Here is a 27,662-nt window from a genome sequence, read left to right as displayed (position 1 = left end):
TTTCAAAGCCAAGCCTAATTGCCAACTCTAGGCACAGGCATTTATAAACCACAAGCTTTTACTGGAAATCAGAGGCACTAATAGGTTCCCTGTCTATTCTAGGTCATCACCATGAGCAGGGACACAGTAGAAAAGTCTGTTTTATCTCATTTTCTTGTTTGTGACTTAAAGTGGGCTCTTTAGTTTATCCACTGCTGTTTCATATCATTATCTGTGTCAAGTATAGTTATTATCTAACAAATGTATAAAAGTGGCTCTTTAATTAAATGCCATGGGCTGTAGAAGATGGAGATAAATTATTTATACTGCTTTGATGAGGAGTAGCTCGCTGAGGAGTTAGCAGTCAGTTGTTTTTTGGAAGTGAAACCACTGCAGAGGGGGTTCGCAGAAACTTTTCCAGGGGCTGTTTGGGGGAGAACTAAAGTTAAATTGGAATAGTTGCCTCTAGGAGAGAGGTGCGTTGGATTTCTCTGTAACCACCAATTTGTTCAAAGATGCGAGCTGCTCATTTATATTGAGAGTTATATTCATGTTGATGTTCACAAGTTAGATAGATGTGAGAAAGGACATTTAAAGCTCCTACTGTACATTTAGGACCAGGGGTTGGAAAATGAAAGTTTGACGCGTAATTATTCGACAGACACATTCAAAACATCCAGGGTTATTTAACGACCGTCACCCTGGTTCTTTCTGGTCTTCAGGCAGGGATCAAGAGGATTCAGTAAAGTGCTTGGTTTGTAAATGAGAACAGTACTGGTTCACTGGGACTCTATTTTGTCCGTTTTACTGGGAAGGAGGGTTCTGAGGAGGAGGGGAAACGTAAAACACAAAACACCCACCCTCACCAAGCAGCAGAGCAAGAAAATCCCCTAAAAGTGTATAAAATGTAAGAAACTGAGCAGAATTAACAAATGACAACAAGGAAGCAGCGTCAGATAAGAATTTCTTATTATTCCAATAAAAAATACATTCATACAGAAATATAACAATTTTGCAAAAGAATTTCAAATAAAAATTTCATAAAGCATAAACATAATTTTACAAAATTTGTATTTTTTTTCCATACAAAAATTCAGTTAAGAACAAAAAGCTGTGTGTGAGAAAGACAGAGTCAGAGTAGTGAGATGAAAATGTAGATGGAAAGCGTAAAAGATGCAGAACAAAAGGCTACATCGAGGCTCAATTACCACTCAAACAGAGTTTTCACCCCTGAAGTATCACAGCGAGCCGTTTGCATGTGCCCTGCTGCAACAGTGAATTCCTGCACAGGGTCGCTGGACGCGGGGTCGGGGGCGACGCTCCAACCTGAGGCTCCACTAATATGCTTGATATCCCTACAACTGCTTTGGGCTTTGCCTATTGTGGAGGATCAATTGTCATCCATCACCTCCGGAGGAGAGCTCGCATGCAGTCACCCGGCCGGCCTCTTGTCTATGGTTTTCATAATACTGTTGCAGCTTGGCTAAAACAACACATTCTCTAGACAGGTCAATAACCAACCCACACAGTCAGCAGTCTGTGACAGATTCCATGCCAACAAAGCCTTTAGCAATTCATTACTGGGCGGCAGTACAAGGCGAGGCCTGTCCAACTGCAGCCTGTTAATTACAATAAATCTTTAGCTTTTTCTTCAGTCACACTGGAGATATGGGGAGTCAGATGAAAAGGGGGGGTGTGGAGTGGAGTTCATGGAGGTGGTAAAAAGGAGCAGTCTGTCTAACCTAGCTGCTTGTTTTGTACAAGTGTGATGGACTTGTGTAAAATAGTAGTCAACATCTTTAATTAATAGGTTTAAGTGCTCAAAATAACATAACTTGTTCTTATTTACATGCTCTGACTCCATTTAGTGTGACACATACGAAACAAACAGGTTGTACTGACAGAGGAAGGTACATTTACATTTAAACAACACAATTACCTGTCGAATTCAACTGAAAGAGCTCAAGTGCGGGTTTATTTGTAATTGAGCCTGGATAGAGCTCGTCGAATCACCCATACGACAAACGTGACTTCCCGAGGACCTCCGCTACCTTCAGGGCTGAGTCACTTGCATAAGGCACCATTTAGGTCAACAGTGCATTATTAGATAGAAAAACGAATGTACAAAAAATCCCAAATTAGTCCTCAAGGCATAGGATGAGTGAAACGTGTAGCAAGCAGTGGTGATATCTCCAGCCAGATGAGGAAACACCAATGAAGGAAAGTGATGAAGTTGTAAAAAGAGAAAATCATCAAGGCTTTATGTACAGTATTGTAACATTTAACTGTTCGCATTTTTAGCTGCACTTTTATTGAAACTATTTGCAGTCCTGATTCCAGTGGAAACAGGAAATGAACAAACCCTAGAACCATGCAACACCTGTCTATGATACTGAAGTTATAGTATAGTTGTGTTATACCTCTAAGCACACAGCTTATACAATTAGACTACAAATGAGCTTTGTAGCTTGTAAAAAAATAAACCAGGCTACAGAACACATTGCACATTTAGTAGCTGCACCAAAATCACTAAAATCAGCTCCTGTCACACGATGACCAAAAAGGGGTGGACACAGCTTCGATCCCTGGGGCCACAGACCAGTCGTTGATGCATCTAACTCTGGTAAAACCTGAGGTCTCAAAAGCTTTAGAGACCCCCCCCCCCCCTTCTCAGTTTGGGTGCCAGACAGAAAGGCAGGAGCTTCCTCACAGCGTCACCAAGGAAACACAAGCAGAATGTTTCCCACCTTCAGCAACATTGGTACCGGCCCCGCACCATCCACCATCGATCTGTCCTGTCTGTCACTTTTTCTTTTACTCTCCTGGGGACCAGTGGGCCAATCACAGACATTCACAGTGCACACATGCTTACCTCAGACAGATTTGTAAAGTACCAGTGTATCTGCTGTCTGGAGGCTGGCCCCATACATCATGCACCACACATCCCCAACATTCACTCCGTTTGTCTTTATCAGGTTTCTTTTGCGTGTGTCCTTCTCTAATCCAAAAAAAAGAAAAAAGAAAATCTTCCCAATCCATCATTTTGTCCTCGTTGCAACAGACAACCTTCAAAGCGCCTTTCTCCAAAGGGAGGTCCCGGAGGCACTGGGATTCAGTATGGTGCAAAACGGCATGCTTTGGCTGGAACACACTCCCGCCACTTTGCTCTGGGACAGTTCAACCGAGAGAATGGTCGGGAGATCGTGTTTTTGTTTCTCCTTTTAAAAAACATTAAAAAAACAAAACAAAAAGGTCGCGATAACCTGCTGGGATGGGACTCGCCCCTCCTCTAGATGTGCCTCTTCATGTGAAGAGCCAGATGGTCAGACCTGGAGAAACATCTGAGGACAGAGCAGAGAGAGGGAGTCAATGACAGTGCAAGAAGAGGTGGACCGCGCTTTAGTGAAAAGGGGGGGGGGGCATGGAGGTGTCACTTGAGTCCGGCGTATTGAGTGTGCAAACACAAGGATAGTAAAGACAGGGGGAAGCTGATGTGATTCAGAATGAAAGAGACTTCTCTCATTATGGTACAACAACTGATTTAAATCACTCATTTGTTACTTGAAAGTTGTGTCAAAAACTAAAAACTATTTTACTACTAATTACTAAATCAAATATTGTGAACTTGATATTTCCAAACATACTGTATACCCTAATCTTTTAGTCAATGTGCCTAAATAAAAGGCATGTGTCACAGTTTAAAAAAAGCAAGGAAAGCACATCACATCAATACACGCACACATGTGAAATGCATTCTTTAACCTGGTGCCACAGACAGAGGCTCTTATCACAGACTGGTGACGTGCAGACAGACGCCCGGCTCACCTGTCACAGTGACTGCATTTGAATGGCTTTGCCCCAGTGTGCTTCCTGAAGTGTCTGGTTAACTCGTCACTTCGTGCAAAGCGCCACTCGCAGCCCTCCCACGAACACCTGTACGGCTTCTCGCCTGTGGAACGAAACAGAACAGCGGCATTAATTGAGTGCAGATTCGGAGCAGAGCGCACGCAGAAGGGAATGCAGCGCTCCCTCCCCGGCCGGCCGCTGGTCAGCGAGGCCCTGTTGTCATGCAAATGCATCCAAATCAATCACCCCGGGGCCGAGGGCTGACGTCACAAGTGCTGACAGGACACTCGAGACTGGGACAGCACAGAACCTGTTGGATCTGTTTCTTATGCAATCTGGAAACATGCCTGCAACGCCAGCCCAGTAATGTGCATATATGTGCAAGCATTTGTTAATAAATTGATTTAAAAGCATAACAATAACATTAAAATAATAACAACGGAGGTCTTCCCACGCACTGACCCCAGCCTGGCTCCCTGCCCATTTACCCTTTCCCATGGCGAAACTCAATCTGTTTTAAAGTGCTTTCATCTTCCATGTGCAACCCCCTCTCTCGTTCTCGCTCGCCCTCTCTCTCTCTCTCTCTCACACACACACTGGCTCAGTCACATTCCAGATAGATTAGGTCACAGTTTAGGTATCCAGCCATGCAGAGCTAATACTCACAGAGCTCCAGCTGAAGACATCATGCAATGCAAGCCCTTAATTACATTACACAATGAATGGACAATTCCATTATGGTGCAAAGCTCTAATAAAGGCACTTCCATACTTCACTCAACAAAAATGGAGACGCTTCAAGTCTAGAACCCTAAACCGTTCTCATCAGAGTTGTGTTCACACAGTTCATACACGGCCGTGATTTAAAGCGCATCGTTTGTGTGTTGACTCACCTGTGTGAGTACGCTGGTGTGCTTTCAGGTGTGAGCTCTTTGTGTAAACCTTGCGACACCCGTTGAAGTGACATCTGTGTACTCGCCTCCTGCCATCGATTGACGCGTCCCCACAGACAAGTCCGGCCTTCCCCAGGGCCTTCACCACCCCGTTGCTCCTGTTCTTGACTGGCGAGTGCAACTCATGCGCCGCCACCCAGCCACTCGTCACGCTACCAGGCTCCGAGCTGGCCTCCGGAGAGGAGGGGGGGGTGCTAATGATGGAGGGGCTAAAAGGTCCAGAGCCGACCAAGACAGAGCCCAGAGGGTTGGAGGTAAAGCTGTGCATGGGTGAGAGCTCCTCAGAACTGTCTGAAGCCTCGCTGCTGGCATCTGAAGTCACACTGTTGCTGTCCAAGATTTGGCTGTCCTGATTGTCCTCGTCGTGGGCCGGCGCCAGTGTCGGGTCACACTCGGCCTTGGCTTTATCCCCGCAGGCCAAGATCAACTTGCTCCAGAGGTCCTCCTGGCCCTCGAACTTGAGGTCAGACGTGGAGACGTAAGGCTCGCTCTGCAGGTAACGTTCCAGCTCCAAGCACGTCTGGCAGAATGGAAACACACACACACACACACAGCAAGAATAAATGAATTACCGCAGCACGTGGAGAGAGACGAGCGCCAGCTGTTTAGGGGAATCCTTGTAAATGATGCATGTGCACATTCCTTCCAAACGCCTTCTGTGGTACAATATTTGTGGATCGCTTAGCGCTGAACACTTCTGAGCGCTTATCTTTACTGTGCACACATTACAGCTGCAACCATTATTGATTAATCAATGACACAAAAATGAATAATTCAGTCTGTTTTCAGGCAAAAACACCAACACTCTGATGGCCCCACTATAAGGCAGGACCTTTAACTAGGCTCTGGGAGGATGTAGAAGGTACTATTGCCAATATTACAGTATCAAACAATCAGCAGACACGTTGATGAAATATCTTAGCTATGCCCATAACAGGAACACTTCACTTCCCAACAGTTGATAAAAAAAGCAGCTTAACATACATCAAATAACTGTCCTCAATATGATCAAGGCTCGTGATGAACGTCAAGCACCAGCCATCTCAGCTTCACGTGATTACCCTGGACCTGAGTGCGTCTAAACAACAGAAACACGCGTTGTCACTGCTCAGATGACTCACTGAACACGTTCCTTTTACACTCCATTTAAGGAAGCCACACAGCTTCACCCCTCCTCTGTGAGATGAGTAATTCAGCTTCTCCTCATGCAATTCAACTGACGCGCAATCACATCCTTCCTTGGTGTCAGCCACTCGAGCGTTGGCCCTCCAGAGACACACTGTTTGCTGCAGACACCTCTAAAATAAAAAAAGAGAGCTGTTCACAAGAATGAGACCAGCTCTGACAAACCACCTGTAGTATAAATGTCTCCTTCACTCACTACTGTGGAGCAATACTTTCCAGCGGTGCTGCTGTGGACTTGTGCAAAGAGGAACTGTACGTGAATGACATTTCATGGTGATAGTGCATGTGTGTGTGTGTGTGTGTGTGTGGGGGGGTCGATCCCAGGGTCGCCCAGATGCCTTTCTGTGTGGAGACCTTACACTGCCTGTGGGCGTGTGTCTGTCTGTCTGTCTGTCTGTAAGTGTGGGCCCGTGATGTGCTGACGATTTGTCCGGCTTAACTCTGCCTGACTGACAGCTGGGAAAGGCTCCAGACGAGGACTCTACGAGGACTGAACGGTAGAAGATGAGTGAAGCAGTCAGTGAGTGGGTGAGTAAATGCGCAGGATTCCATTCAAATCTCTACATCTAGCAAACTGATGGCTAAAGTGCGATAAAGGTGCGGTGTAAATCTTTAACCCGTTGTTAGAAATAAAACATAGCCTTCCTTCAAACTTAAAAAAAACCCCACTGCGGCTCATTTCATTAAAGACCACCAACGAGCTGACACTGGGCCAACGCCACATGTGAGTTTGAATGACTGAGCTGAAACTCCACTTCCTCCAGCGGCGGCAGCGACTACAGCGACGGCGGATGCTCGAGCGGCGCCGAAGCGGAGCGGTGACAGCGCCGCGAGCGTCTACGCGTTCCTGTAGTTCTAAAATCAGAGCCGGACACTACGATCAACGCCGGCCGCTCACTCATATAAAGACAAAACAACCTCAGGATGAAACTGATGCTTCAACTCAGACCCGGTGTCCCGTTAACGGCGGACACCGCGTCACCTCCGGGAGCGTGTTTACAGTCGTTATGATGGGATGTCGGTAAGTTGGACTCGCTGCACGACGCGGTGTAATGTGTCAAAACAAAACGACCGTGACACTTTATCGGTTCCGCCTTTAAACGCGACACTTGCTAAGAGTTGGTAGTAGAAATAGTCACCTGCTGCCAGTACTCCTCCAGTGACGGTAAGGCCGAGAAATACCCCGTGTCGTGAACTATTTGAAGTTCTTGAAAGATGCTGCACATGGGGAGGACATCCATTTTCCCAGAACTTGTTAAAAAAGAACCCGTTTGGCTGCACTTCAATGCTCTCTCGGGCAGGAAAAAGCGATCCCCCGCGATGCAAACGGAAATGCGGATTGTTTTCGGCAGCGGCGGCAGGAGACGAGCGTGCGTCCGTCCGTCAGCGGCCCCCTTCACGTCTTCTGCTTATCTCGCTCGCGTTCGCAGTATTTGCAAACAATACGCCGGACTGAACAGGGAACAACTGCGCTCTGCAAACTTCCCTATTCAAACCCCCGACGCCCGCCCCCTTCCCTCGCAACCCCCTCCCCTACTCGCTGCGAGATTACGCCTGCCGCGCCTGAGCCAATCACAAGGCAGCAACGCGGGGGACCGCGAATGATATCACGAGCGACCAATCGTGGCCTTCCTACGGTCCATTTGACATTTTCATTGGCGCGTTTGACTTCCACTTCGTCGTCGCTTATTGGTCGGTTATTTATAGACATGTATATAAGCACGGCGCGCTCCTTTCAGCTCGCTTTATGTGTAGAGTTTTCCGTGGGCAGCGTGTTTCGCCACTGACAGCGCCTGTGAGCCGAAACCATGTCCGTTTACGCGTGTAACCTTGACACGAGTACAACTTGCAACACTGTCATTACAGCAATGAGGACGTGCAGTAACTGTAACTGTGGCGACACCAGGCACTGAAACTTCCATTCAGTCGACACACATCGACATTGGGACATTGTACTGATGAGTCTTTCTCACATAGTTGCGCGTCTCTCACTGCGACCCTTTCTACAGATGTTGGCCGCAGAGCTGCAGCCGAAGTTTCCACTGTGCGGTTGTTGATCCAACACGCCGACGGTTGAGCCTGCGTTTGGACATTTCTTCCGTTAACCGTACTTTTCCCTCCCCGCTTGTGTCTAATGCTTGCTCAAGTGGGATTTTTTAAAGTTTTTCATACAATTTTATACCGTTGAATTTTCTTGATTTATCATTAGTATTAGTTTAAATGTGCATTGACATGACCCTTATTGTGATTTTTGTTGTTTTATTAGCACACAATAAAACAATCAGTGTTCTTCCAAAGTTCCCCAAAGTTCAAACAGTTGTCTTTTTCCACTTTATTTATAATGATACATTAAGTATCATTATAAATAAAGTATCACCCTTGCTTGGGTGAAATGCAACAAAGGATCAACATTTCATTGCAGTAAGTTTATATTATTCATAAAAGTGAAAGCAGGAAAACGTTTTACTGTAGTTTAATATTTGACTTCATTGTCTGGTGATGGCCAGCTGCTGCTCCTCATGAACGTGTCTTCATTCCAGTTGCATTCCAGAACATATCTGCCCCTGACTCTACAGCGTTCCATCTTATTTGTATCATTCCCACTTTGAAGAGGCCATCGCGTGCCACAGAGATGTCTCTCCCCGTGGCTATTGCATAAGTCTAAAACATCAAGTGGCACAGCAACCTGGCAAGACGTGGCTCCGTGTGATAAACATGATTTCAAAACAGAAGCTGCACTGTTTTCAGACTGGCAGTGTTTTTCTGTTTCCAGCTTAAGTAGACAACTGAGCTTCCTTTGTGCTGCCCTCAGCTGTGAGGCCATATTTGTCACCCATAGCATCTGATTTAGTCATATGGTGATGGGATGCCTAGTGAAGCCTGGAGCGGGCCTCTGTAGCCCTGCAAAGGAATTCCACTTTGCTTTTATGTCTTAATGGGGCTGTTTATTATCTCCCCACAGAGTTCAGTGGACATTTTGATTTGAAGAGTAAAGTCTCAATGTCCATTAGAAGGATGCTAAAACTTTTGTCACCACATGTAACAAAGTACTGGGCTTATTGCTGCACGATAATATGCCCATGCTTCACATGCATATCTGAAGTTGCCACGCCTGCATTGTATGTGTCTGACGAGGCCATTTGGTCTCATTGAACCATTGCTGAGCAGCGTCACAGTAATCAGTATCTTCAGAAGACTTCTTTGGATGAAGCACTCAGAGAATGCTCGCTGTCCTGCTTAGTGGCTTTTATCTGGGAAAGCCAGGTCTGCAGCTTTATCATCGTTATGCAATTCCAGCCCATTCAGTAGCCACAGGAAAGGGCAATTACACAATGACCCATTTTAATGCATCACTGTCAACCCAATTAGTGAATTGTTCTAAAGGGGTTTTCAGGGTTAACAAAGTAACCAGGTTACCCAGGTGACTTTTTTAGGCATAGAGATCAATGCTGCAAACAGGCCTGCATAACAAAAAGGCCTCTGGTTGTTTTGACTGACACTTTGGTACCAGTTTTTAATTTTTTAGATTAATAAAAAAGGTAATCATCGATTTATGATGAAATAATTGCCAATTGCAGCTTTAACAAAACAAATTCCATGTTCAGATTTTAAAAAGCCCAAATACTCCTGGTGTGACCCCCGAATAATATCAATAAGCAATAACACTAAATGTCGCAATACAAGATGTTTTCCTTCGTTTAAAACTTTATTGTCAAAATTTGAACTTATAATTCAGAAATGTAAAGAAGTCAGTACAGTTACTGATTTGTAAATGGAGCCTTTCAACTACAACTCCCTTCTACTCCAGCTAAGGTTCAGCATTTATTGTCTCAAAATTCTCAACAAGCACAAGCTCTAAACATATAAATACATGTATTCCCCAAAATGCAGCCCAATAAGGAACCATATCAAATCCTTTAATTATGTATTTTAGATATTGTCAGATATACCATTTTGTGTGTACCTCTAACTGTGACTGCTATTAGTTTATGCAAAATAATTTCCCTCTGGGATTAATAAAGTTTTTTGAATCTTGAATCTTGAATATACTATATCACAGAACTCACTATTCTAACTATAGTTTACTGAAACATAAAGAACCAGAAAGTAAATATACGTATGTTATTATTCATTTATTTTGAGCATTAAAAATGAAGCACTGACAAATTTATGGTCTAACAATGTTCAAGCAGACGTGATTCTAAAATAAACACCTCCTTGTTATTTGCCTGTTTACAATAAGAAGGCCTGTTAGTAATGAGGCACGGTGATAGTGATAGAGATGCATTGCTCTCCACGGGGGCCACTGAAAATTTTCTCAAGCTGAAATAAAATGAGAATAAAAATAATTGATTGGAAATCAATACACATACATCATTCACTCTTTTGTTAAAAGGAGAAATGGAGGGGGTGGGGGGGGGGTTCTTGGAAAATCGATGTTCATTCGAATCATAAATCAGAATTGACTCAGCGCTCACAGGGATGGGAGATAATCATTGGCCTGGTTTTGGATTACATGCGTCTTATGCAGCCAACAAATGTGTTTGGTTATGTTGCAGTCACCCATTAAATACACTGTTCTCCTCATACACACACACAGAAACTGAATTGAAAATTGAAACGCCTAAATGGTTTGATGTTGACCGTATTTGTTACTGTCTAACCACATCTGTCCCAGATCAACATGTGTGTACAATGGGTTGCACAGTGTCACCCCTATCAGGCTGTCAGAGAGGAGCCTCTGCCTTCCAGCAGCTCTTGACCTTGAGGATGGAGAGTGGGCCATGTACCTTAGCACTGTGTGTGTGTGTGTGTGTGTGTGTGTGTGTGTGTGTGTGTGTGTGTGTGTGTGTGTGTGCGTGCGTGCGTGCGTGCGTGCGTGCGTGTGTGTGTGCGTGTGTGTGTGTGTGTGTGTGTGTGTGTGTTGTAGCTGGGCAGACATATATGGAACACACCGATCAGTCAGGATGCTCTTGAGATGTTTGCTGATGGAGGTTTGTGAATTGGTTTGTGTGCTTGCATTCAGAGCAGACCAATAAATCAGTGAGCTGATATATTGGTGTGAAAATCAATACAGTCCACCTCCAATATGATGGATGCTCCTTCTTGATAACAGCACCACTCACACACTTTAAAAACCTGCAAAAAAGAAAAAAAAAGATCTGTCTTTGTTCTGGATAGAGACAATGAGAAGACATCTTACATAACAGGATTTTTAATAATAGTTCAATTGATTACAATTTTTTCACTAATTAAAGGGGACAGTGAATAAATAAATCTATGAATAATCAATGAATAATTATTAACGTTTAATTAATAACAAATAACAATTTAATTAATAACATAAAACAATGTTTGGTTTTGGTTTAAAATTTGAATTGTAAAAAAGCTAACATTAACCTGGTCAGTTCACTGCTGCGGCTGAAATAAAGTGTATTTAATGAAAATAAGTCTAAAGTGTGGACAAGCACTAGATCACATCTGTCCATTACAATATTGTTTCATCCCAGAAGACAGAGATGATTCGCTCTGTGCTCCATTGAAATGGTTGTCTTGAAATCTGATTCTGCCAAAATACCCACCACACGTATATTACTTAAGTTCTGAAAATCTTAACAATGAAAAAATAACAAACCAAACTTGTCGAGGGGCTCCAATGATTCCAGAAAACAGCAACAACACAAAATCTGGGATAAGGAACTGTAGGTTCCCAGTTACAAAGCGGAACATCCAGTGGTCTGTGCAGACTGTGTCACGCAGCCTTGAGGTTATCAGTCAAGTGAATAGCGAAAGCGTCTGTTTCTCTTATCTTGTTACTCTCAAGAGTCTCTTTGTTCAAATAAAATAAATAGTCTCCAGCAACAACTTAGGGTAAACAAACATGCGAGAGGACACAATCCCCCCTGCAGACTGGTCTAACACACACTGTGGCAGCAACAGACTTCAAGAAGCGCTTTTTCTGAATTCTGCAGGAAAACAAATTTAGTGGTGGATCTTAGAAGTGGTGGACGAGGACAGTTCAATAGTCATTGTTTCACACAGTGCCGCATTGTTGTTGTTTCCTACAGTGATGCCAGCTCTGCACTAAAGCCTACCAGCAGTTCACTGAAGGAATGTTAAGCATTTTATTCTTTTCTGCCAGCCGCTGTGGGAACAAATGCTCTCTGCATGTTTCAGGGGGGGGCATTTATCGTGGCCACGGTATAAACACGCACCCGAGTGGCCGATTAGGAAACTAGGATGCACTCATTCCACACATTCTGTTCCAGTTCCCCCTCCGGCCCGCTGGCGGTGTGGGTTTATTGTTTGTTGATGGTCTGTGGTTCCGTTTCCTGTTCTGTTCTGTTCTGTTCTGTTCTGTTCTGTTCTGTTCTGTTCTGTTTTGTTCTGTTCAGGTGTGTCTCGTTTCATTCTTTGCATCTGTATTTCCCCTTGTTGTTTTTCTAGTTGCTCGTGTGTGATCTCTAGTCTTGATGTTTTTACCTCTTTGCTCCACTTTGACCTCCAGCTTGTCTTGTTATGCAAAGTTTGTTTTCCTGGCGTGATTCTTTAGTTTCTGATTCCCTTTTGTTTTTTTCATATTTTACAAGTTGTTAGTTTATCTCTTCTGCTGTTTTGCAGTAACTTTATTTTATTAGTATTTCAGATATTTGATTAATGTTATGTCCTGTTTTGTGCAGTGCTTTTCGTTTTCTAGTTTTTCTAAATTCGGCCTTGCTGTGACTTTTCTGTCTGTACTTATCAAATCCCTGAAAACCAACTCGACATCTCTCATCTCATTATTCTTGCTCTTGGGACCGACCTGTTTTCTATCATGTTTGAGACACATGGTGAGGGAACGATAGAGCAGGAGGGCGGGGGGGGTTACGATCAGGTTACCGTGACCAAGTACACGCTGCGCTGAGTGAGGTATTCTCAGATACCCAACACCCAGTTCTGGAAAGGGAATGAATTCCTTTTGCATGACTAAGAGAGGAACTGACTCATAGCTTCATAGCTGGTGTCGCAGACAGCACACAAGCTGTAATCAGTTATTCATTCAGATGGTTGTTGTCTTACTTGAAATGTATTTCATTTTTAAGCTTAATTGAATTACTGAATTGCTGTTTTTCTTGTGGGGGGTCTTGTTGTGCAAGCAGCTGGCACCTGAGTGTTATTTACTTTATTTTTCAGGTGCATTTAAGGCTAAATCTGAACAATCCCTGTCCCTGTTGTCTGAATGAATCTTTTGTCCAACAAGTCCTGCAGAGAGTATGTGTATGAGGTGCTGAATGGAATCAGTCATTGCAGCTTGTTTTGGGCTATGTTTTTATTGTAAGAAGCTTTCTGAAATCCACAAAAAGTTCAAATATTGTGTCAAACCGTTGCTTTCCATCATACTCAGAAGTCAAGCCTGTGCCCTTGAGGCCTCCTCCCTCTAAACTAGAAACAATATTAATGCATTTCTTGCTTTTACACTTATCCAGCCTCAGATTCCTGAAGCATTGCACAGATCAGTGAATAGGGACATCCGACTGTGTAGACGGGTTTAAAAGTACAAAGAGCACACAGGAATACACTGTTTCAAGCTATGGCCCACATGAAGTGGGTTTTCTCCAAATGGTTAAGTGAATTTCTGACTTACAGTGAAACTTTACATAGAGCAGTAGCACTATGAGTAAGTCCACTGTCATCACTTTTGGATTCTGCTTCCTCGTGTAAATCCTTCTACAGCTTCAACGGTCCTGGAACTGTGAAGGATGGATGTTTAACTTTTTTTTGTCAGAAGAGCTGATCAACAGCAACTAGTGCAGCAGGTGAACTTTAGCTGGCCGTGCGCTATAGGAAACACATCAGCTTTACTGCACCTTTGCTAAGGTCATGACTTTTAAAGGTTGACTCCAAACACGGGCTCTGTTGACTCAGCACCTGTCTGTACATTAGGACACAGATAGTGGGAAGGCTCGTCCACTGTTGCCAAAGCAACACACTCACACACTATGACCTCACTTTCCGCCGGATGCTTTTGAACTTTGAACAGTTATGTCATTTATTTGCTCTGTGTGTCACCAGCGTCGCATTCACAAGTTCCTCCTGCTCTGCTCGTTCCTAAACTTTAGGGCTATTCTTTCCATATGAAAAGGAAATCCTATCCCGAAACCCATTGTTTGCCTTCCTAACCTTTTATACTGCTGCCTTTGTTACGTTCCTTTGGGAAGTTTCTTAGCATAATTGTTATCATGTTAGTCCCATTCAGTTAAAACTAAGTCCACTTTCCCAAGCCAACATACTGCTTATTCTTTAAACATGTGACTGAACACTTGAACAACTGTAGGTGTCGACTCTAATTTGACCTAACAATGTAGCTATAGATGCAGAAATGCAGCCCTGCAATACTCTGTGATCTAGCCTCATAAAATAAATCAATAAAACCTTCAATATATCATTTGGACTGCAATAAAATAACGTGTGCTCATGTATGTACACCATTGCCTGGTTGCTGCAGGAATCAGATGACGATCATCAGTGTTGGAGTGTCGTGCTCTCACCCCCCCTCAGCAGATACCTTTTGCCCAGCTGAGAGTGACTCATTCATATCTCATGACCGCTTTGCAGTGAAACTTGTTGTTCCAAGCAGCAGTTTCAAGAGAGACAGAAAGCTGAATGGTGAATTATAGCTGCACAACACCGCAGACTCCAGGGAAAAGGAGTGACATAAACAAATATACTGAGGGCAGAGTCTACATACTAATCAACTTAATGGCTTGTCTATGCGCAAAGTGACGCCCTTATGTATTTTTCTTCCACTATATGCAGAAATAAAGTTTAAAGTTTTCTTTAAAGACAGATAGATGGATAATGCTAAATATATCAAATATATCAACACTAAATATAACAAAACATTATTTCTTTAAAACTGATTGTAGCAGAACTATGTGATTTTCCTACTTCTAGGATTACAAACTTTTTTTTTTAATTAAAGCAAGGTGTTTGACCCATTGGGATAAAAGTCCATGCAAAAAAACATGCAACTGTCTGGGAGAACATTCATCACTATTGTCACCCTCACTAGGAGTGGTTTACTAGCCCAACGCAAGGTGTGTAAATGATCAGGGTGGACAGACAGAATAAAACAATTAAACTGGAGAGGATGATTTCCGGTGAATGCAGCCCAACATACTAACCTGTGTACGGTAACTGTGAAGCATGATGTATAATCAAGCACTGCTTCGTGGGATCTTGACCTGGTCGACTTGCCATTTCTATTGGTAGAGCTAGAAACGTACTGTAGAAAGGTCTAAGGTAAACAAAAAGTGTATCATAAAGCACAAAAAACACATTATCCATATTATAATAACTACAGCAGTAGGTATTACAGAAGCAGCAGACAAGTTGTCCTGACCTTGATCCTTAAGAAAGCAGGCAATCAATGCAGCTAATATAAGTGGGCTAAAGTTGTTATATGTGCAGAGAGCTGACATCTTTAAGGACATACAATTAAAAGAATCACTGCAATGAACACATGCTTGACACCCCTGCTACTGGCCTAACAAGCCCCGAGTTGAGACTCACTGCTGCTGTTTCCCAGCAAAACATGTTGACACTAATTATAAAGAATGTGTGAACCCCTCTTTGCCACAAGCCCCAAACCAGTGTCACGCCGAAGCCGTGCGGCAGGACAGACAGCATGAGGCCCGGCGTATGGCTGCAGCAAGGTGACACACACAAAGAGCTGGCAGACTGAAACAGACAGACAAACAGGAGCTGGAGCAATGCCCCAGAGAGTAATGACACGAGGCTCCTCCATGCACACGCTGACAGAGAGAGCAGGCGATGCGGGGGGGGGGGGGGGGGGAGTGGCTTTCAAATGACTGAGGAGCCTAAAGAAGATGCACAGCGCCCTGCTCACCTCAAAACACACAACCTATAATGACTGGAGACACGGGTGCCGTCTCTTGAGCAGAAAAACAAGGGGGAGAGGAAAGCACCGCACAGATGCACATCACCTCAACAAACAACAGTGGCAACAACAACTCAAATAAGCCGTGACAGTGTGTGGGGTGCCTGCCACTTCCTAATTGATCATTCTGGGCTGCAGACTTCCCTCAGTGCTCGCATTGTTAACACATGCATAGCGCTCATATATGTCATACTCGGAATTCACTATTCTTAGCATGAAACGGCTGAAATTCTCGTAATGGGCTCACCGCTGCTAGCTTCAAGCTTATTCATTATCTAGTCTGATATTCTAAAAATGCCACACAGCAGTTGTTTCTTTATTCCCACCACATGCCTCCAATCCTCAGCTGATACAGATGTGGAATCAGGGTCCATTGACGGCCTGCTGCCGGCAGACCTGTCGCGAGAATTAATTAACAGGCCGGGCAGATATTAGCACAGTTATTTGGGACTTTCTGTACATAGGTGCGATATGTGGGTCAGTGTGGAGCAATGCAGCCTGGCACAACGTCGCCTCGTGCTGTCAGGTGGTAACAGTTGCTCGGCGCACACTCAATAAGCATGCTGATCCCGGCTGAGCCCGCTCACCAGCGCAGTTAGCATTCCCACCATTATCAGCTGCCTCATCCAGGAATCCAACAATGCGCCTGGACCTCCTCACTCAGGATCGGATTCTTCTGATGGACACAGCGCTGTGCCCGCCCACCGAATGAACTATGCGCTATAAAAAAAACTACAATTGTCATTTTACACTTTCTTCCAAATTCCTTCTTCAAGCATGAGCTCCTACCGTTTCAGCCTAGGATCTCACAAGGTCAGCTGGAAGAGCTACACTATGTCTGTGTCAGAACTTCTCAGCTGTATGCAGTAATTACTGGTGCCCTTGATATTTGACGTGAAGTGGGGACGGTAACCTTTAGTGTTTGCCTGTTAGCCTGCCCTGCTGCCTCTGCTCCTGCCCTGGACACCCCCCCCCTCACTCCTGGGAGGATGAACAGAAAACAGGAAGTTCACTTTCGAGGGAAATGTGAAGTGTGTTTTAGTGCCAGATGGTGCCCAGGGACATGGTTAATCAAACTGTGACTTGTCATTGCTGGGAATCAGGGTGACACTGTTTGACGCAGCCTGGTGTCTAGAGGACAAAGGGTGAAAGCAAAATAGGAACCACGTTTATGGATGGATGAAGTTTCATACGTCAGTTGGTACATGGCTAATTATTAATATTGATATTAGAAGATATTATCTTTATCAGATAATAAGAATATTTACAGCTGTGTTTTTTAACTATATCTCTGCGCGAGTGACTGAATCACATTAACTAAAGTAAGTGATCTTCGTATCTCCACTAAATCAAATGAAGCAAAAACAAATAGCAGCACTGAATCAGTGCTATTGTTGCCGTTCTGGTTCTGGTGCATGACTCAGTTGTTTGAACTGCAGCAAAGGCTAAACACAGGCTTTGACAACACACCATGAGACAGAGCCAGAGAATGCGAATACAAAAGGGGAAATGATTGCATGGCGGACGTGACGGTGCAGCCAGGTCATTTTTGACGGCATACAGTCCAGGTAGTGAATTATGGTCATATTCAACCCAGGACAAGAATGGTTCCAAATGGAAGGGTTGGAGGAAGCTAGGCACTTGAGGGCTGACGACATTCTGATTTGCAGTCTACATGATCTCCAAACTGGTAAATGGATTAAGGACTACAGTCATATACAGTACAATGCCCAAAGAAAACACGAGTTCTGAGGCTAAGGGGAACGTAGGTAAGGGAATATGCCACTCAGCTTGGAGTATGACCAACAAACCATTGGCTACACAATAAAATAACCCCTTTTTTATGTTAATTATTTGTAGTCATGGAAAAATAAAGGAGAAACCAGAAAATCTAATATCCAAAGAGGCGTGGCCAATGTGATTGACAGACAAAACGGGAAATAAACCAAACAATAACAGAGAATACCACAAATGAGAAGTGATGCATGGTGGTTGCTAGAGATCTTTGTTCTGTTAATGAAGCATTATTTCAGGGACAGAACAAGATTGTCTATGATATAAACATAGTGGGGAGTGTGCGAAAGGCGGATGGAAGAAAACTGAGGGGAACAATGTCGCGCCAGGTTCCCTACAGTACATTTACTGGTTGACTACACAATGTCCTGGTTGGCCACAAAGGATACAATGCCCTGACCGGATCTCACACTCACCTCTTGAGACAGTCTTGCTCTTCCCTCCTGCCCAGCAAGAAAACACATCTGGAGACGATTACATCAAATGAGTCTCTTTGAGTGTGGCAAGTCATTAGCACAGCTGGGGGGAAAGGAATGGCAACTGGAGTAAGATTGTAGCCTGGGATCGTGGTGGTATCAGGCAGAGGAATGCACTGAGCTGGAAGGAGGTGGAGGTGATGGAGCCCGTCGAGCGAGGCCCACCAGTAGGAGGCTGCTTTGAGTGGAGAGGGAGTCCAGAGAGTAGCTGTGGCACAGGAGGTGGTGCCGAGACAGGTCGACAGTGTGGTTCTGTGGAGCTGAGAAGGTTCTAGAAGGTTTTCAGGGGGAGCTGGTAACCAGAAGCGTCAGGGTTTAAGTGCTGACCAGCTGACAGCTGAATATCTGCTACCCGTGTGCCTGGTGATTTCTTTGAGCTGCAGCGCCCACAGATAAGACTGCCTCCCCCACACAGACACACACAAGTCCACAACAGATAAAAGTGATTTCTGTCAAACACAATGTATGCATTGTGTGTCTTGACATGTTGAAATAATCCACAGTTTGTGTCTCTGTCCATGAATCCCGACCAGGTTTTGCATCACACCATCACAACCCCCTGTTTTTACTCTTTCTCTCCAGCTTCTGTATTTTAGATACTGAGGGGTTTTTGTAACTCTTTGCTTTCTAAAATCAAGTTGTTTTGTTTTTGTATTGTGTTAGAGCCTCGCATTCTACTACGGATGAGATACTTCTAGTTTCTTTCTTCGACAGACGTAAACGTTGTTTCTCTGTTCCTCTGCTGGAGGAACATGTCATGTAAGCAAGCTTCTCATGTGAGTATGACATGAGTGAACTAAGACAAGTTTCTTCTTTTTTTAAAGAAAACATGTGATCTTTTTGGCGTCTCTCTTAAGACATAAGTGTATTGTAATGATTTCTCCTTGACCCAATAACTCAGTTACCCGGTGACTCAGTCAACACTTTATTTGCCAGGCAAGTCAAAGCATAAGGTGAGAAATCCACCGAGCAATTTCTAATGATGTTTGTTTGTTTTGCTTGTTTAGGGCCTCTTTAATATCCTGTTACTCAGAAACAGTTCCTAAAAGTCCTAGAACAGTGGACACAGAAGCAACGCATTAGGCAAACATGTTAGAGCATATCGTTCCAGACAAAACACTCTTTATGAAACTGTTGGCAGTTTGGTAAGATTAATAGTAATGTGATCATGAAGAAAACACTCCAGATTCTCTTAACAAACAAAATCACCTCATCTGGTAAATTTCGTTTAAAGTAAAAACCTCTCGTGGGTAAAAAATAAACATAACCTATTTCTGTTCATGTTACAGCTAAACAGCTAAAACATCCTCTAGGCAAGAGCCATTCACAAGAATACGAGATGACGCCCTCTGAGGCCTGCAGAGGAAATGACTAGGCGAGGTGGTGTCTGTGCAAACAACGTAAGGACCTGCTGATCCGTCTATGGCAGGAGTGGAGGAATTATGACGACTGAAGGAAAAGCCGTGGAAAGATTAGTAATAATAAGTCATCATCACATTAAAAAAAGGAGGGCAAACCAGGAAGTGGGACCTTCAAAATAAGGGAGAATGGAAGGAAAGCCACAGATTGTTAATGGTTTGAAAAAACTAACAAATAAAAACTAAATAAAAATTTTGGCAGCACTGGTGGTTAAATAACATAAGTAAGAATTAGGACTGAGAGTCCAACACAGCCTGTTGCTCGTCAAACAGACTAACACCGTCACCATCAGTGTAATAAGTTGCTGGCAGTGCAACAATTTGTGTTTGTGTTTGCCATTAGTGTAAACCACATCTGTGATCTGCTGCCTTTTTATAAAGTTACATCATACATGACTGATCTGTTCTACGGCACAGGCCCACGGAAGTGAAGGAGCGTCTGTTCCTCTGTTGTGAATACAGGTTGTGCACACAGGTTTTTTTTCTGCCCCTGCCATCAGGTCCACATGCTGCGCGACACACTTGAAATGATACAAAAAAGCCGTAATCGGACATTCAAAACAAATGGAAATGCCCTGTGTTGCTGCCTGACAGTCGGCTGCAGTTATATACTTTTCTCCAGCGCTTCAATCCGTCCAGCGAGCACCCCTCCATCCCAGCTGACCTCACGCTCATCAGTCTGGACACTGTGTGTTTACCCTCGCCCCTTACTGTGTTCCTTACAGGCCCCTTTCTAAGGTGATGAGGGAGAAGGTGACACGCCTGTGCACAAGAATGCACGAACGCCTGCACATGCCATCAAGCTACTCTGTACAAACACACGGATCTCCATACACATGCCCGACCACAGGTAGGAATGCACGCGAATATGTTTATTAGCAGCATGAGTCTTGTGGAACTTGTCACTGAAAGGAGAGAAAAAAACAACAAAGACACAAATGAAGCCTCCCTGGTTTTACATGCATTTGTGGTAAAGCATGTTTCAAAAGAATTGTGTACTTTTACAAACAGAGGAAAAGAAATATAATTGTGTTTGTTTGTTTGCTCCTCTGATAGGAAATATAGACACTGCATAAATACAATAGCTCAACTGTACTGCAGTAGGCTGTGATATTGAGATTACAATGGGTTAGGGGAATTCTGCATTAAAATGATAATGACTTTCTATTACAGACATGGCAATGAAGATATTTGCTACCACATTATCTACAACTATTGATATTTTTTGCCATTACTTTTCCAGCTAACTTCAAGTCAGTCCTTCCATATAAGTCCTATTGATTTGGTGTGAAAACACTGGGAAGTGGTGCAGAGATATGCCAGTGAAAGGAGGACTCAGTCGCAGAGTGACTGAGGTCAGCTGCATTGTCGGGCCGCGATCTCCATCTTCGTCCATTGTCCATCTGTGCATGTTGGATTGAATGGCCCTTTTTCTTTTTCCTTGATAAACCTTTGACCTCCACGTATCTCATCCTAGTGCGAGCACATTGACCTTGGCCTGTCATTCGGTGATGCACCAAGGCTTGGGGACAACATACACCGATGAGCAGATACAGCACAGCCATCTACAGCTATACTGTATAAGGCTACGGGGGGGAAGGTTGGCTCAAGTCAACCTGACGGATTCTGTCTCAGTGTCAGTGGTTAAAATTGCAGTTAATGGCGTGCTACATAAAAATTCTTCACTCTCAGCCTAAAATCCAATATAAACACAATCCATGTAAGGCACAATGCTGAGCCCGAACCTGATTATCTACGTTGCCCCCATTGCTGATTTTCACTTTGGGCACCCAAACGCATTTTCATCGCACATAGTCGTTTCCTGCCATTTCATCAGGCATAAATAGCATCGGCTTGTGACCAATGATCCTGAAATCCATAGGCGTCTAACCGAGATTATTTTGGAGTTTTCGTGTCTGTTTTTATACTTCAATAAAGCGAGTGACTGCCACCTGCAAGCGTCATTCAGCTGCATTTTAATCTGGGACGTCTGGAGGAACCTTGTTCTGCAAATAACCCAAGCAGAGCAACGGCGGCTCAGGAGCAAGGGAGCAGAGATGTGATGGGGTGATACCTCACAGCAAATCTCCTCAATATGAACTATTCACTTTCTAATGGGAATCCATATTCATCTTCCTCTCAGAAAGCAGCCCGTAGGGATGCAGATGTGCAGTCGCTTTTTTATCTGCTCTTCATTCACTTCCCACCCATGTCCGCTAATCAAAACCCCTCCATATTTTAGGGCCCTACACCATCAGCTTACTCCTATTGGATTTCCACTGCTACACCATTTAGTTTATGGAGCAGCTTTGAGATTATTAATGGCACAGTCCATATTGCTACATATGAATATGGAGATCAGCCACACTGTGCAAATGGTCTTCTGTGTTACAGGATTGATTTAAATCTCTAATGTCTTCTTTGACTGATGGCACCACCCTCCACTCTCCTTAATAATGGACAGTCTTTGCTGCCATTATCTGTGTATTTAAAACCAAAGACTACCTAAAAACCAGCTGTGAATAATAACTCTCTCCCTCACAAACTCATCAAGGTGCTTCAGCTCAATCTGTGGGAAACTTCATACTATCAGGGATCGAATTGTGGTTCCTGTACAGAATTTGCATCTCTTCAGGTATCTTGAAGGGCACCTTCATGCTTGTTCTTGCTGTTGCATGCGCCTAATACCAAGACAAAGATGGTGAGATATGTGAGATGAATTATTACACTAAAGAGACTTTATTTATTAACTGGCACATGAAGGTTGGGAGGGAGCCAGCTGTTGTTGTTCAATTAGGGGACACATCGTACCATGTGTACTGTTGTAGGACAGATAAATAGTACATGACACATTAATAAATTTCTGATGCCAATCAAATGAATAATAAATGCATTTTAATGTATGTTGTAATCTATTAACTGTGTTAAACAAAGATTGTACATACTTTGGGTATGGTTTTATTAGTTAAATCTGGACAACTATTCAATCACTGCAGGACATTTGTTTTTATATGAGTCCTAGTTCTTTGGATAAAAACTTGCTATAAAAAAAAACTGACTAACTGACTCCCATCAATGTTTAATGTTTTATTTGAATACACAGTATGCTCACCCTTTCTGAAGCTACTGTATGCCCAGCCTCAAAGCTGTACACTTCTCAGGAGGGGTGGATTTTCTGCCACTGTAGGACTTTTACACTGTGTTGTAGTGTGTTACGCAAAACCACTATCCCAGTTAAACACATAGTCTTAGTGGTTTTACGATCTGATAGTAGTTTGGTGTTAAACTGTAAAAAGCAGTGTAAAGGCTTTGGTGTGAATATGTTTGAATTAACACATTTTGTTGTCGATTTCACTTTGTTTTGATTTACTCATGGACTGAGTAATCTTGAAATTAATCAACAATTCATAATGAATAATAGAAATAATTATTTATGAATGTATAGATTTAGTAATTTATCAGACCCGGTAGAGTGCACAGAAATTAAAATACGTATTTTAGGAAAAGATGCTTGTAGCTTTATAGTAAAAAACAGACCCAAGCAAAGAAAACAAAGACATCTGAGCCACGGTTTCATTGACATGTGTAATTGCTGCATTATTAAATGATCAGTGAGTGGGCCAAACATTATGGTGTAGTACAGTCATATTATACCTCACTGGATCTCACTAGACCATCAGCTTTCATCCCTTTGATTCTTTAGTTGCCTTTCTATTACTTTTGAACTAAGAGTGTATTGTTAATGCAACAACCACATCTAATGCTTTGTATTTCATTGGTGCTCTTCAAAAGAAAAGAAACAAGGAACCTGTGTAACAAAAGCTGCTGAACACAATAATAAATGAAACAACTAAAAACTAACAATAAAATTATTAAAATACAAGTAATACATTTTTCTAAATGGACAAATCTACATTCACACTTTAGATTTGAACAGTATCTGGTGGGAAATTAGCAACAAACACACACAGGCTCAAGAAATTCTGTGGAAATTTAACCTGCGGCCTGCGCTTTCTCAGATTCTCAGTCATCCAGGTGAGGCTGTCAACTCATGGCATCAGTACGTCTTCCTTCTACGTTAACACAACCTGCAAAATGAAGAATGCACATCTTTATTCTGGACGAGCTACAGGAGCATGGCTCCGTAGACACAGAGAGACACGCCTGGCTGACGTGTCTGCATGCAGAGCTGTTTTCTGTTTGAAATGTATGTCGCACCGTGGAGCTATTCAGACACAACAACCGTTCGTATCTTTATTCCTCAACTGTTAAAAATAGAAGCAAAACTACGTTATACATTATGATGCAAACATCAAATTCTATTATTTACAGAAACTGCTCAAGTCTCGTTTGTCTCCAGCTTCTTTGGGGGAATATTTATTATTTCAACAAAGCTTAATAGAGAGAAGTGTTGTGTAGCTGCTGCCTTTGTACCTTCCTGACCTGTGCTGGTAACGAGTGTCATCTGCTCATGCGTTTAGAAATCTCTGCAATATCAGCTGACAGTCATGTTTGTTCAGGGTTGTTATCCCGGGTTGAGAAACAGCTCGGGGTAAACAAGAGGAAACAGAGCGCCTACACACAAGGCAAATGACATCGAATTACTTTCCTTATGTTTTGTCTCCCTCTGTGTGTGTGTGTGTGTGTGTGTGTGTGTGTGTGTGTGTGTGTGTGTGTGTGTGTGTGTGTGTGTGTGTGTGTGTGTGCGTGTGTGTGTGTGCGTGTGTGTCTGTGTTGGACTTTCTAAAGTAAAATAAGTAAAATGATGCCGTGGCATCCAACAATCATTTTAGAGATGAATGTGTGCTATTCTGCATGCAGAGCTCTTCTATGTTTTCAATTTGTAAGTGGTGATTTCATCTGGCCTCACACTAGACTCAGAAATCCAATAAATATGACTGACTGCATGACTGTGTATTTATATTTCAGGAAGATTTACAAGTGCGGCCTGGTAACATGGAAAAAGCATATATAAATATAAAAGCTTCTACCTGTAATTCAGCACTTTAACAGACTGATGTTAATGTTTACTACTCCTGATACCTTTTATAACATCTTATTATTAAATAATCTATAATTTGTCATACCGTATGCCGGGTTTGAGGCAGTACCTGTTAAACTGTAACCAGAGTCAAACAAACACGCCTGGCTGTGGTGACTCAGGAAAGCCGGCATCACCCTCGACCTTTCGCTATTATCCTCCAACAACATCACAGGGCAGACAATTAAGGGATCAAGGCCGACCAGGAGAAATCCTGTCCCTAGACATAAAGGAGGATGCACGCCGCGATCTCTCTCCCTGAATGCCAGGAATTCAATTTCACTCAGCCAACATCTGCCAGAGATAAGTGAAACATAAACAATGTCACTCACGCGGGAAGACACGGAAGGAGCACAGAGCTTCTTTTTTTTTCAGCAGCAGTGAGACAGCCTTTAATTACTGCTATGACATTTGTGCCCAGTGTTTTTGTTTCCCCTGTGGTTATTGGAAATTGTGGAAAAGAAGGACCATTCAAAATCTTTACGATGGCATATGGGAAATTTTAATTAAACAATGAAAAAGGATCCTTTAAATGTTACCTCGTTACGTTTCTAAAGAAACGTAATTGCGGCAAAGATTATGCTACTTAACCATCCAACCTTTCAACAGCCATACTGTTAAAAAACATTAGTACCTCCCAACAAAGACATTCGATTCTAATTCAAAGCCAGGTGTCATGGGTGCCATTATGGCCCCTGAATCTCTGTTGTCATCTGTTCCAAAGAGCTGTACCTTTAGGTTATTATCAGTTTGGCGCTTTAAGTTGAAGGCTCCATTACAGTTGATGTAACGCAGACATCCAGAGTCCTGTATAAGCTTTTGGGATCTGACTCAATCTGTCTCCAGCTTGTTATCCCGAAACCATGTTGTTCATGTTGTGTGGATAAATTGTTACCTCCCATCAACTAATTACATGCATTCAGCTCATCAAATTCTTAAGGCAGAAGCAGATCAAGCAGGTGTAACAACAATTTTATAAATCAAACTAATTTTTTCCTGTAGTAATAATAAATAAAGTAATATATATATATATATGCAATATATATTATAATATATTATTATAATATATGCAAGTGTGTACAGTAGCTGAATCAAGCTGTAATAGTTTCGAGCTATTTTTCACCTATAAATATCAGAGAGGAACATTAAAATATATCATTTTGAAGTTAGGGACCTTATCGCTTTTTGTGTCACTCAAACACCTGTTCAGTAAAAATAAAATACAACAACATTACTCTTCAGTTTGTAAAAGGTTACAACAACAGCAGCTAACAATAGCTACGTGACTGTCGGTGCACTTCACAACTGTCATCAATAAAACAAAGATGTACTTTACCTACAGTGTGTGCAGCTTTACTGCTGCCCTGCCTTGTGATTTATTGGGTATTAAAGTACACGAGGAACACATAATGTAATAACCTTATGCTGATGGAATAAGATAATTTTCCCTTTACTGCCTCAAAGAAAAACGTGGCCCACCATTGTCAATATGTATATTCTCCTGGGGGGTCAGCATGTGTGTTCCCTGCATGCTGGTTGCGTTTGAAAACACACCGCAGAATCAGTATTCATGCAGCCTTTGGTTATTTGGCGTGGAGACCTCATCATATTAGCATACCAGGAGGTAAATGACAAATAAATGCAGCACTCATCACCGTCACTATTTCAACTTGACAGTGCATATTCTGCATGCATGAATATTGATGCGCCGCCTTCCGTCTGTGGCTGGTTTTCTGAGTTAACGCTCCTCTACCCCTCGTCTTCGGCGGAATCGGGATGAAGTTGAATAAAAGAGGCAGGAGCAGCAGCGGCAAGGAGACTTGTAAGTAATGGGTAATGTTAGCATTGAAAGCGTTTCCTGCTGGTAGTCAATAAGCAGGATGCTTGCTGTGTCATCCCAGACGTTTGAAGACAGCTGCCGTATGGCAAAGAGAAACAGCTTAGTGTCTCCCACTTTGAGCCGAAATCTATTTCTGGGATTCACAGTTTTATTTTTTTTTTACATGTGGAAAGTACCCCCCCCCACGTCCCGCCACCACCAAGGCCCTCTTCTCTATTCTGAACACCTCCATCTCGCAGTGAGCGTCACACACCTGCTTTTTTATCTACCACAAATCTGATCCCGCTTTTTATAAATAAAAAAATAAATTATTTATAAAAAAAAAACAACGTTATATTGTCAATGTTGGTTATGCAAATTCCAAGACAGCAACACTGAAACCTCAAAGCAGAAGTCTGACATTTTGGGAAGTGTGCTTCTTTAAAGTAAGATAAGAGCTCTTCTACGCTGCAGTTAATATGAAGCTGTAAAGTTCAATAACTGGTGCAGCACTTTAAATCTATTTTAGTAATGTGTTTTCTCATTGCATTTCAAATGTCTATTTGTGTTTTTACAGATGATTACTGCATATGTTCCAAATCATAGTGAAAACATAATGATAGTGTTTGTGTCACTACTGACCTAGTTAGTTCAGGTACTCCAGGATAGCTAATAATCTAATATCACTGGGATCATTGCAGTACTGTATGTGCATATTGGTCGTGACCTACATGCGTACTATTTATTGTGTAAATATGCTAGTAATACTGGACTGGCTAAACTTTAATCGAAGATCAATCTACTGCACATATAGTACTTCAGTAACATCAAACACACCGAATATGAGATTCAAGTTTTGGGTTGAATTTTATTTCCAGGAAATGGGAGATTGACTCCAAGTGAGAGTGAAAGAGTGACATAGATTGATGTATAGTAAATGTATTGATATATTTCATATTGAGAGCTGATCAGAAATGATCATCTGCATTTTACTGACCATGAGAATGAAGATTTGATAAACAATGTAATTTGTACATTTATTGATACATGTATCAGAGTTTAAAAAAAAACTTCACTGATTTTCAATGGGGGTTGACCAAAACGATCTCGGGTGGTATGTAAAAATGAAGGGACAATCAGATTCAGCCATATTTTCTATGCAGAGAAGTTATTATTCATTCCTCCTCAAGACACAGTGGCAGATTGTTTTTC

At 42.7% G+C, this 27,662-nt stretch overlaps 1 protein-coding gene across 1 annotated transcript; it reads right to left on the bottom strand.

Annotated features, from left to right (window-relative positions):
- Positions 1-931: 931 nt before the first annotated feature.
- On the bottom strand, positions 932-7,452 carry klf6a (Kruppel-like factor 6a). The gene is made up of 4 exons (XM_029147709.3): positions 7,102-7,452; positions 4,718-5,297; positions 3,805-3,928; positions 932-3,320 (listed from the first exon to the last, which is right to left on the bottom strand). The coding sequence occupies exons 1-4, from the start codon at positions 7,201-7,203 to the stop codon at positions 3,269-3,271; spliced, it is 858 nt and encodes a 285-aa protein (XP_029003542.1). The 5' UTR covers positions 7,204-7,452; the 3' UTR covers positions 932-3,268.
- Between the last annotated feature and the right edge of the window lie 20,210 nt (positions 7,453-27,662).

The sequence above is a fragment of the Betta splendens genome, chromosome 4, assembly GCF_900634795.4.
Source record: "Betta splendens chromosome 4, fBetSpl5.4, whole genome shotgun sequence".
Classification (NCBI taxonomy): Eukaryota; Metazoa; Chordata; class Actinopteri; order Anabantiformes; family Osphronemidae; genus Betta; species Betta splendens.
The sequence above is the reverse complement of the archived record's forward strand: the minus strand, read 5'-3'. Positions and strand labels throughout refer to the sequence as shown.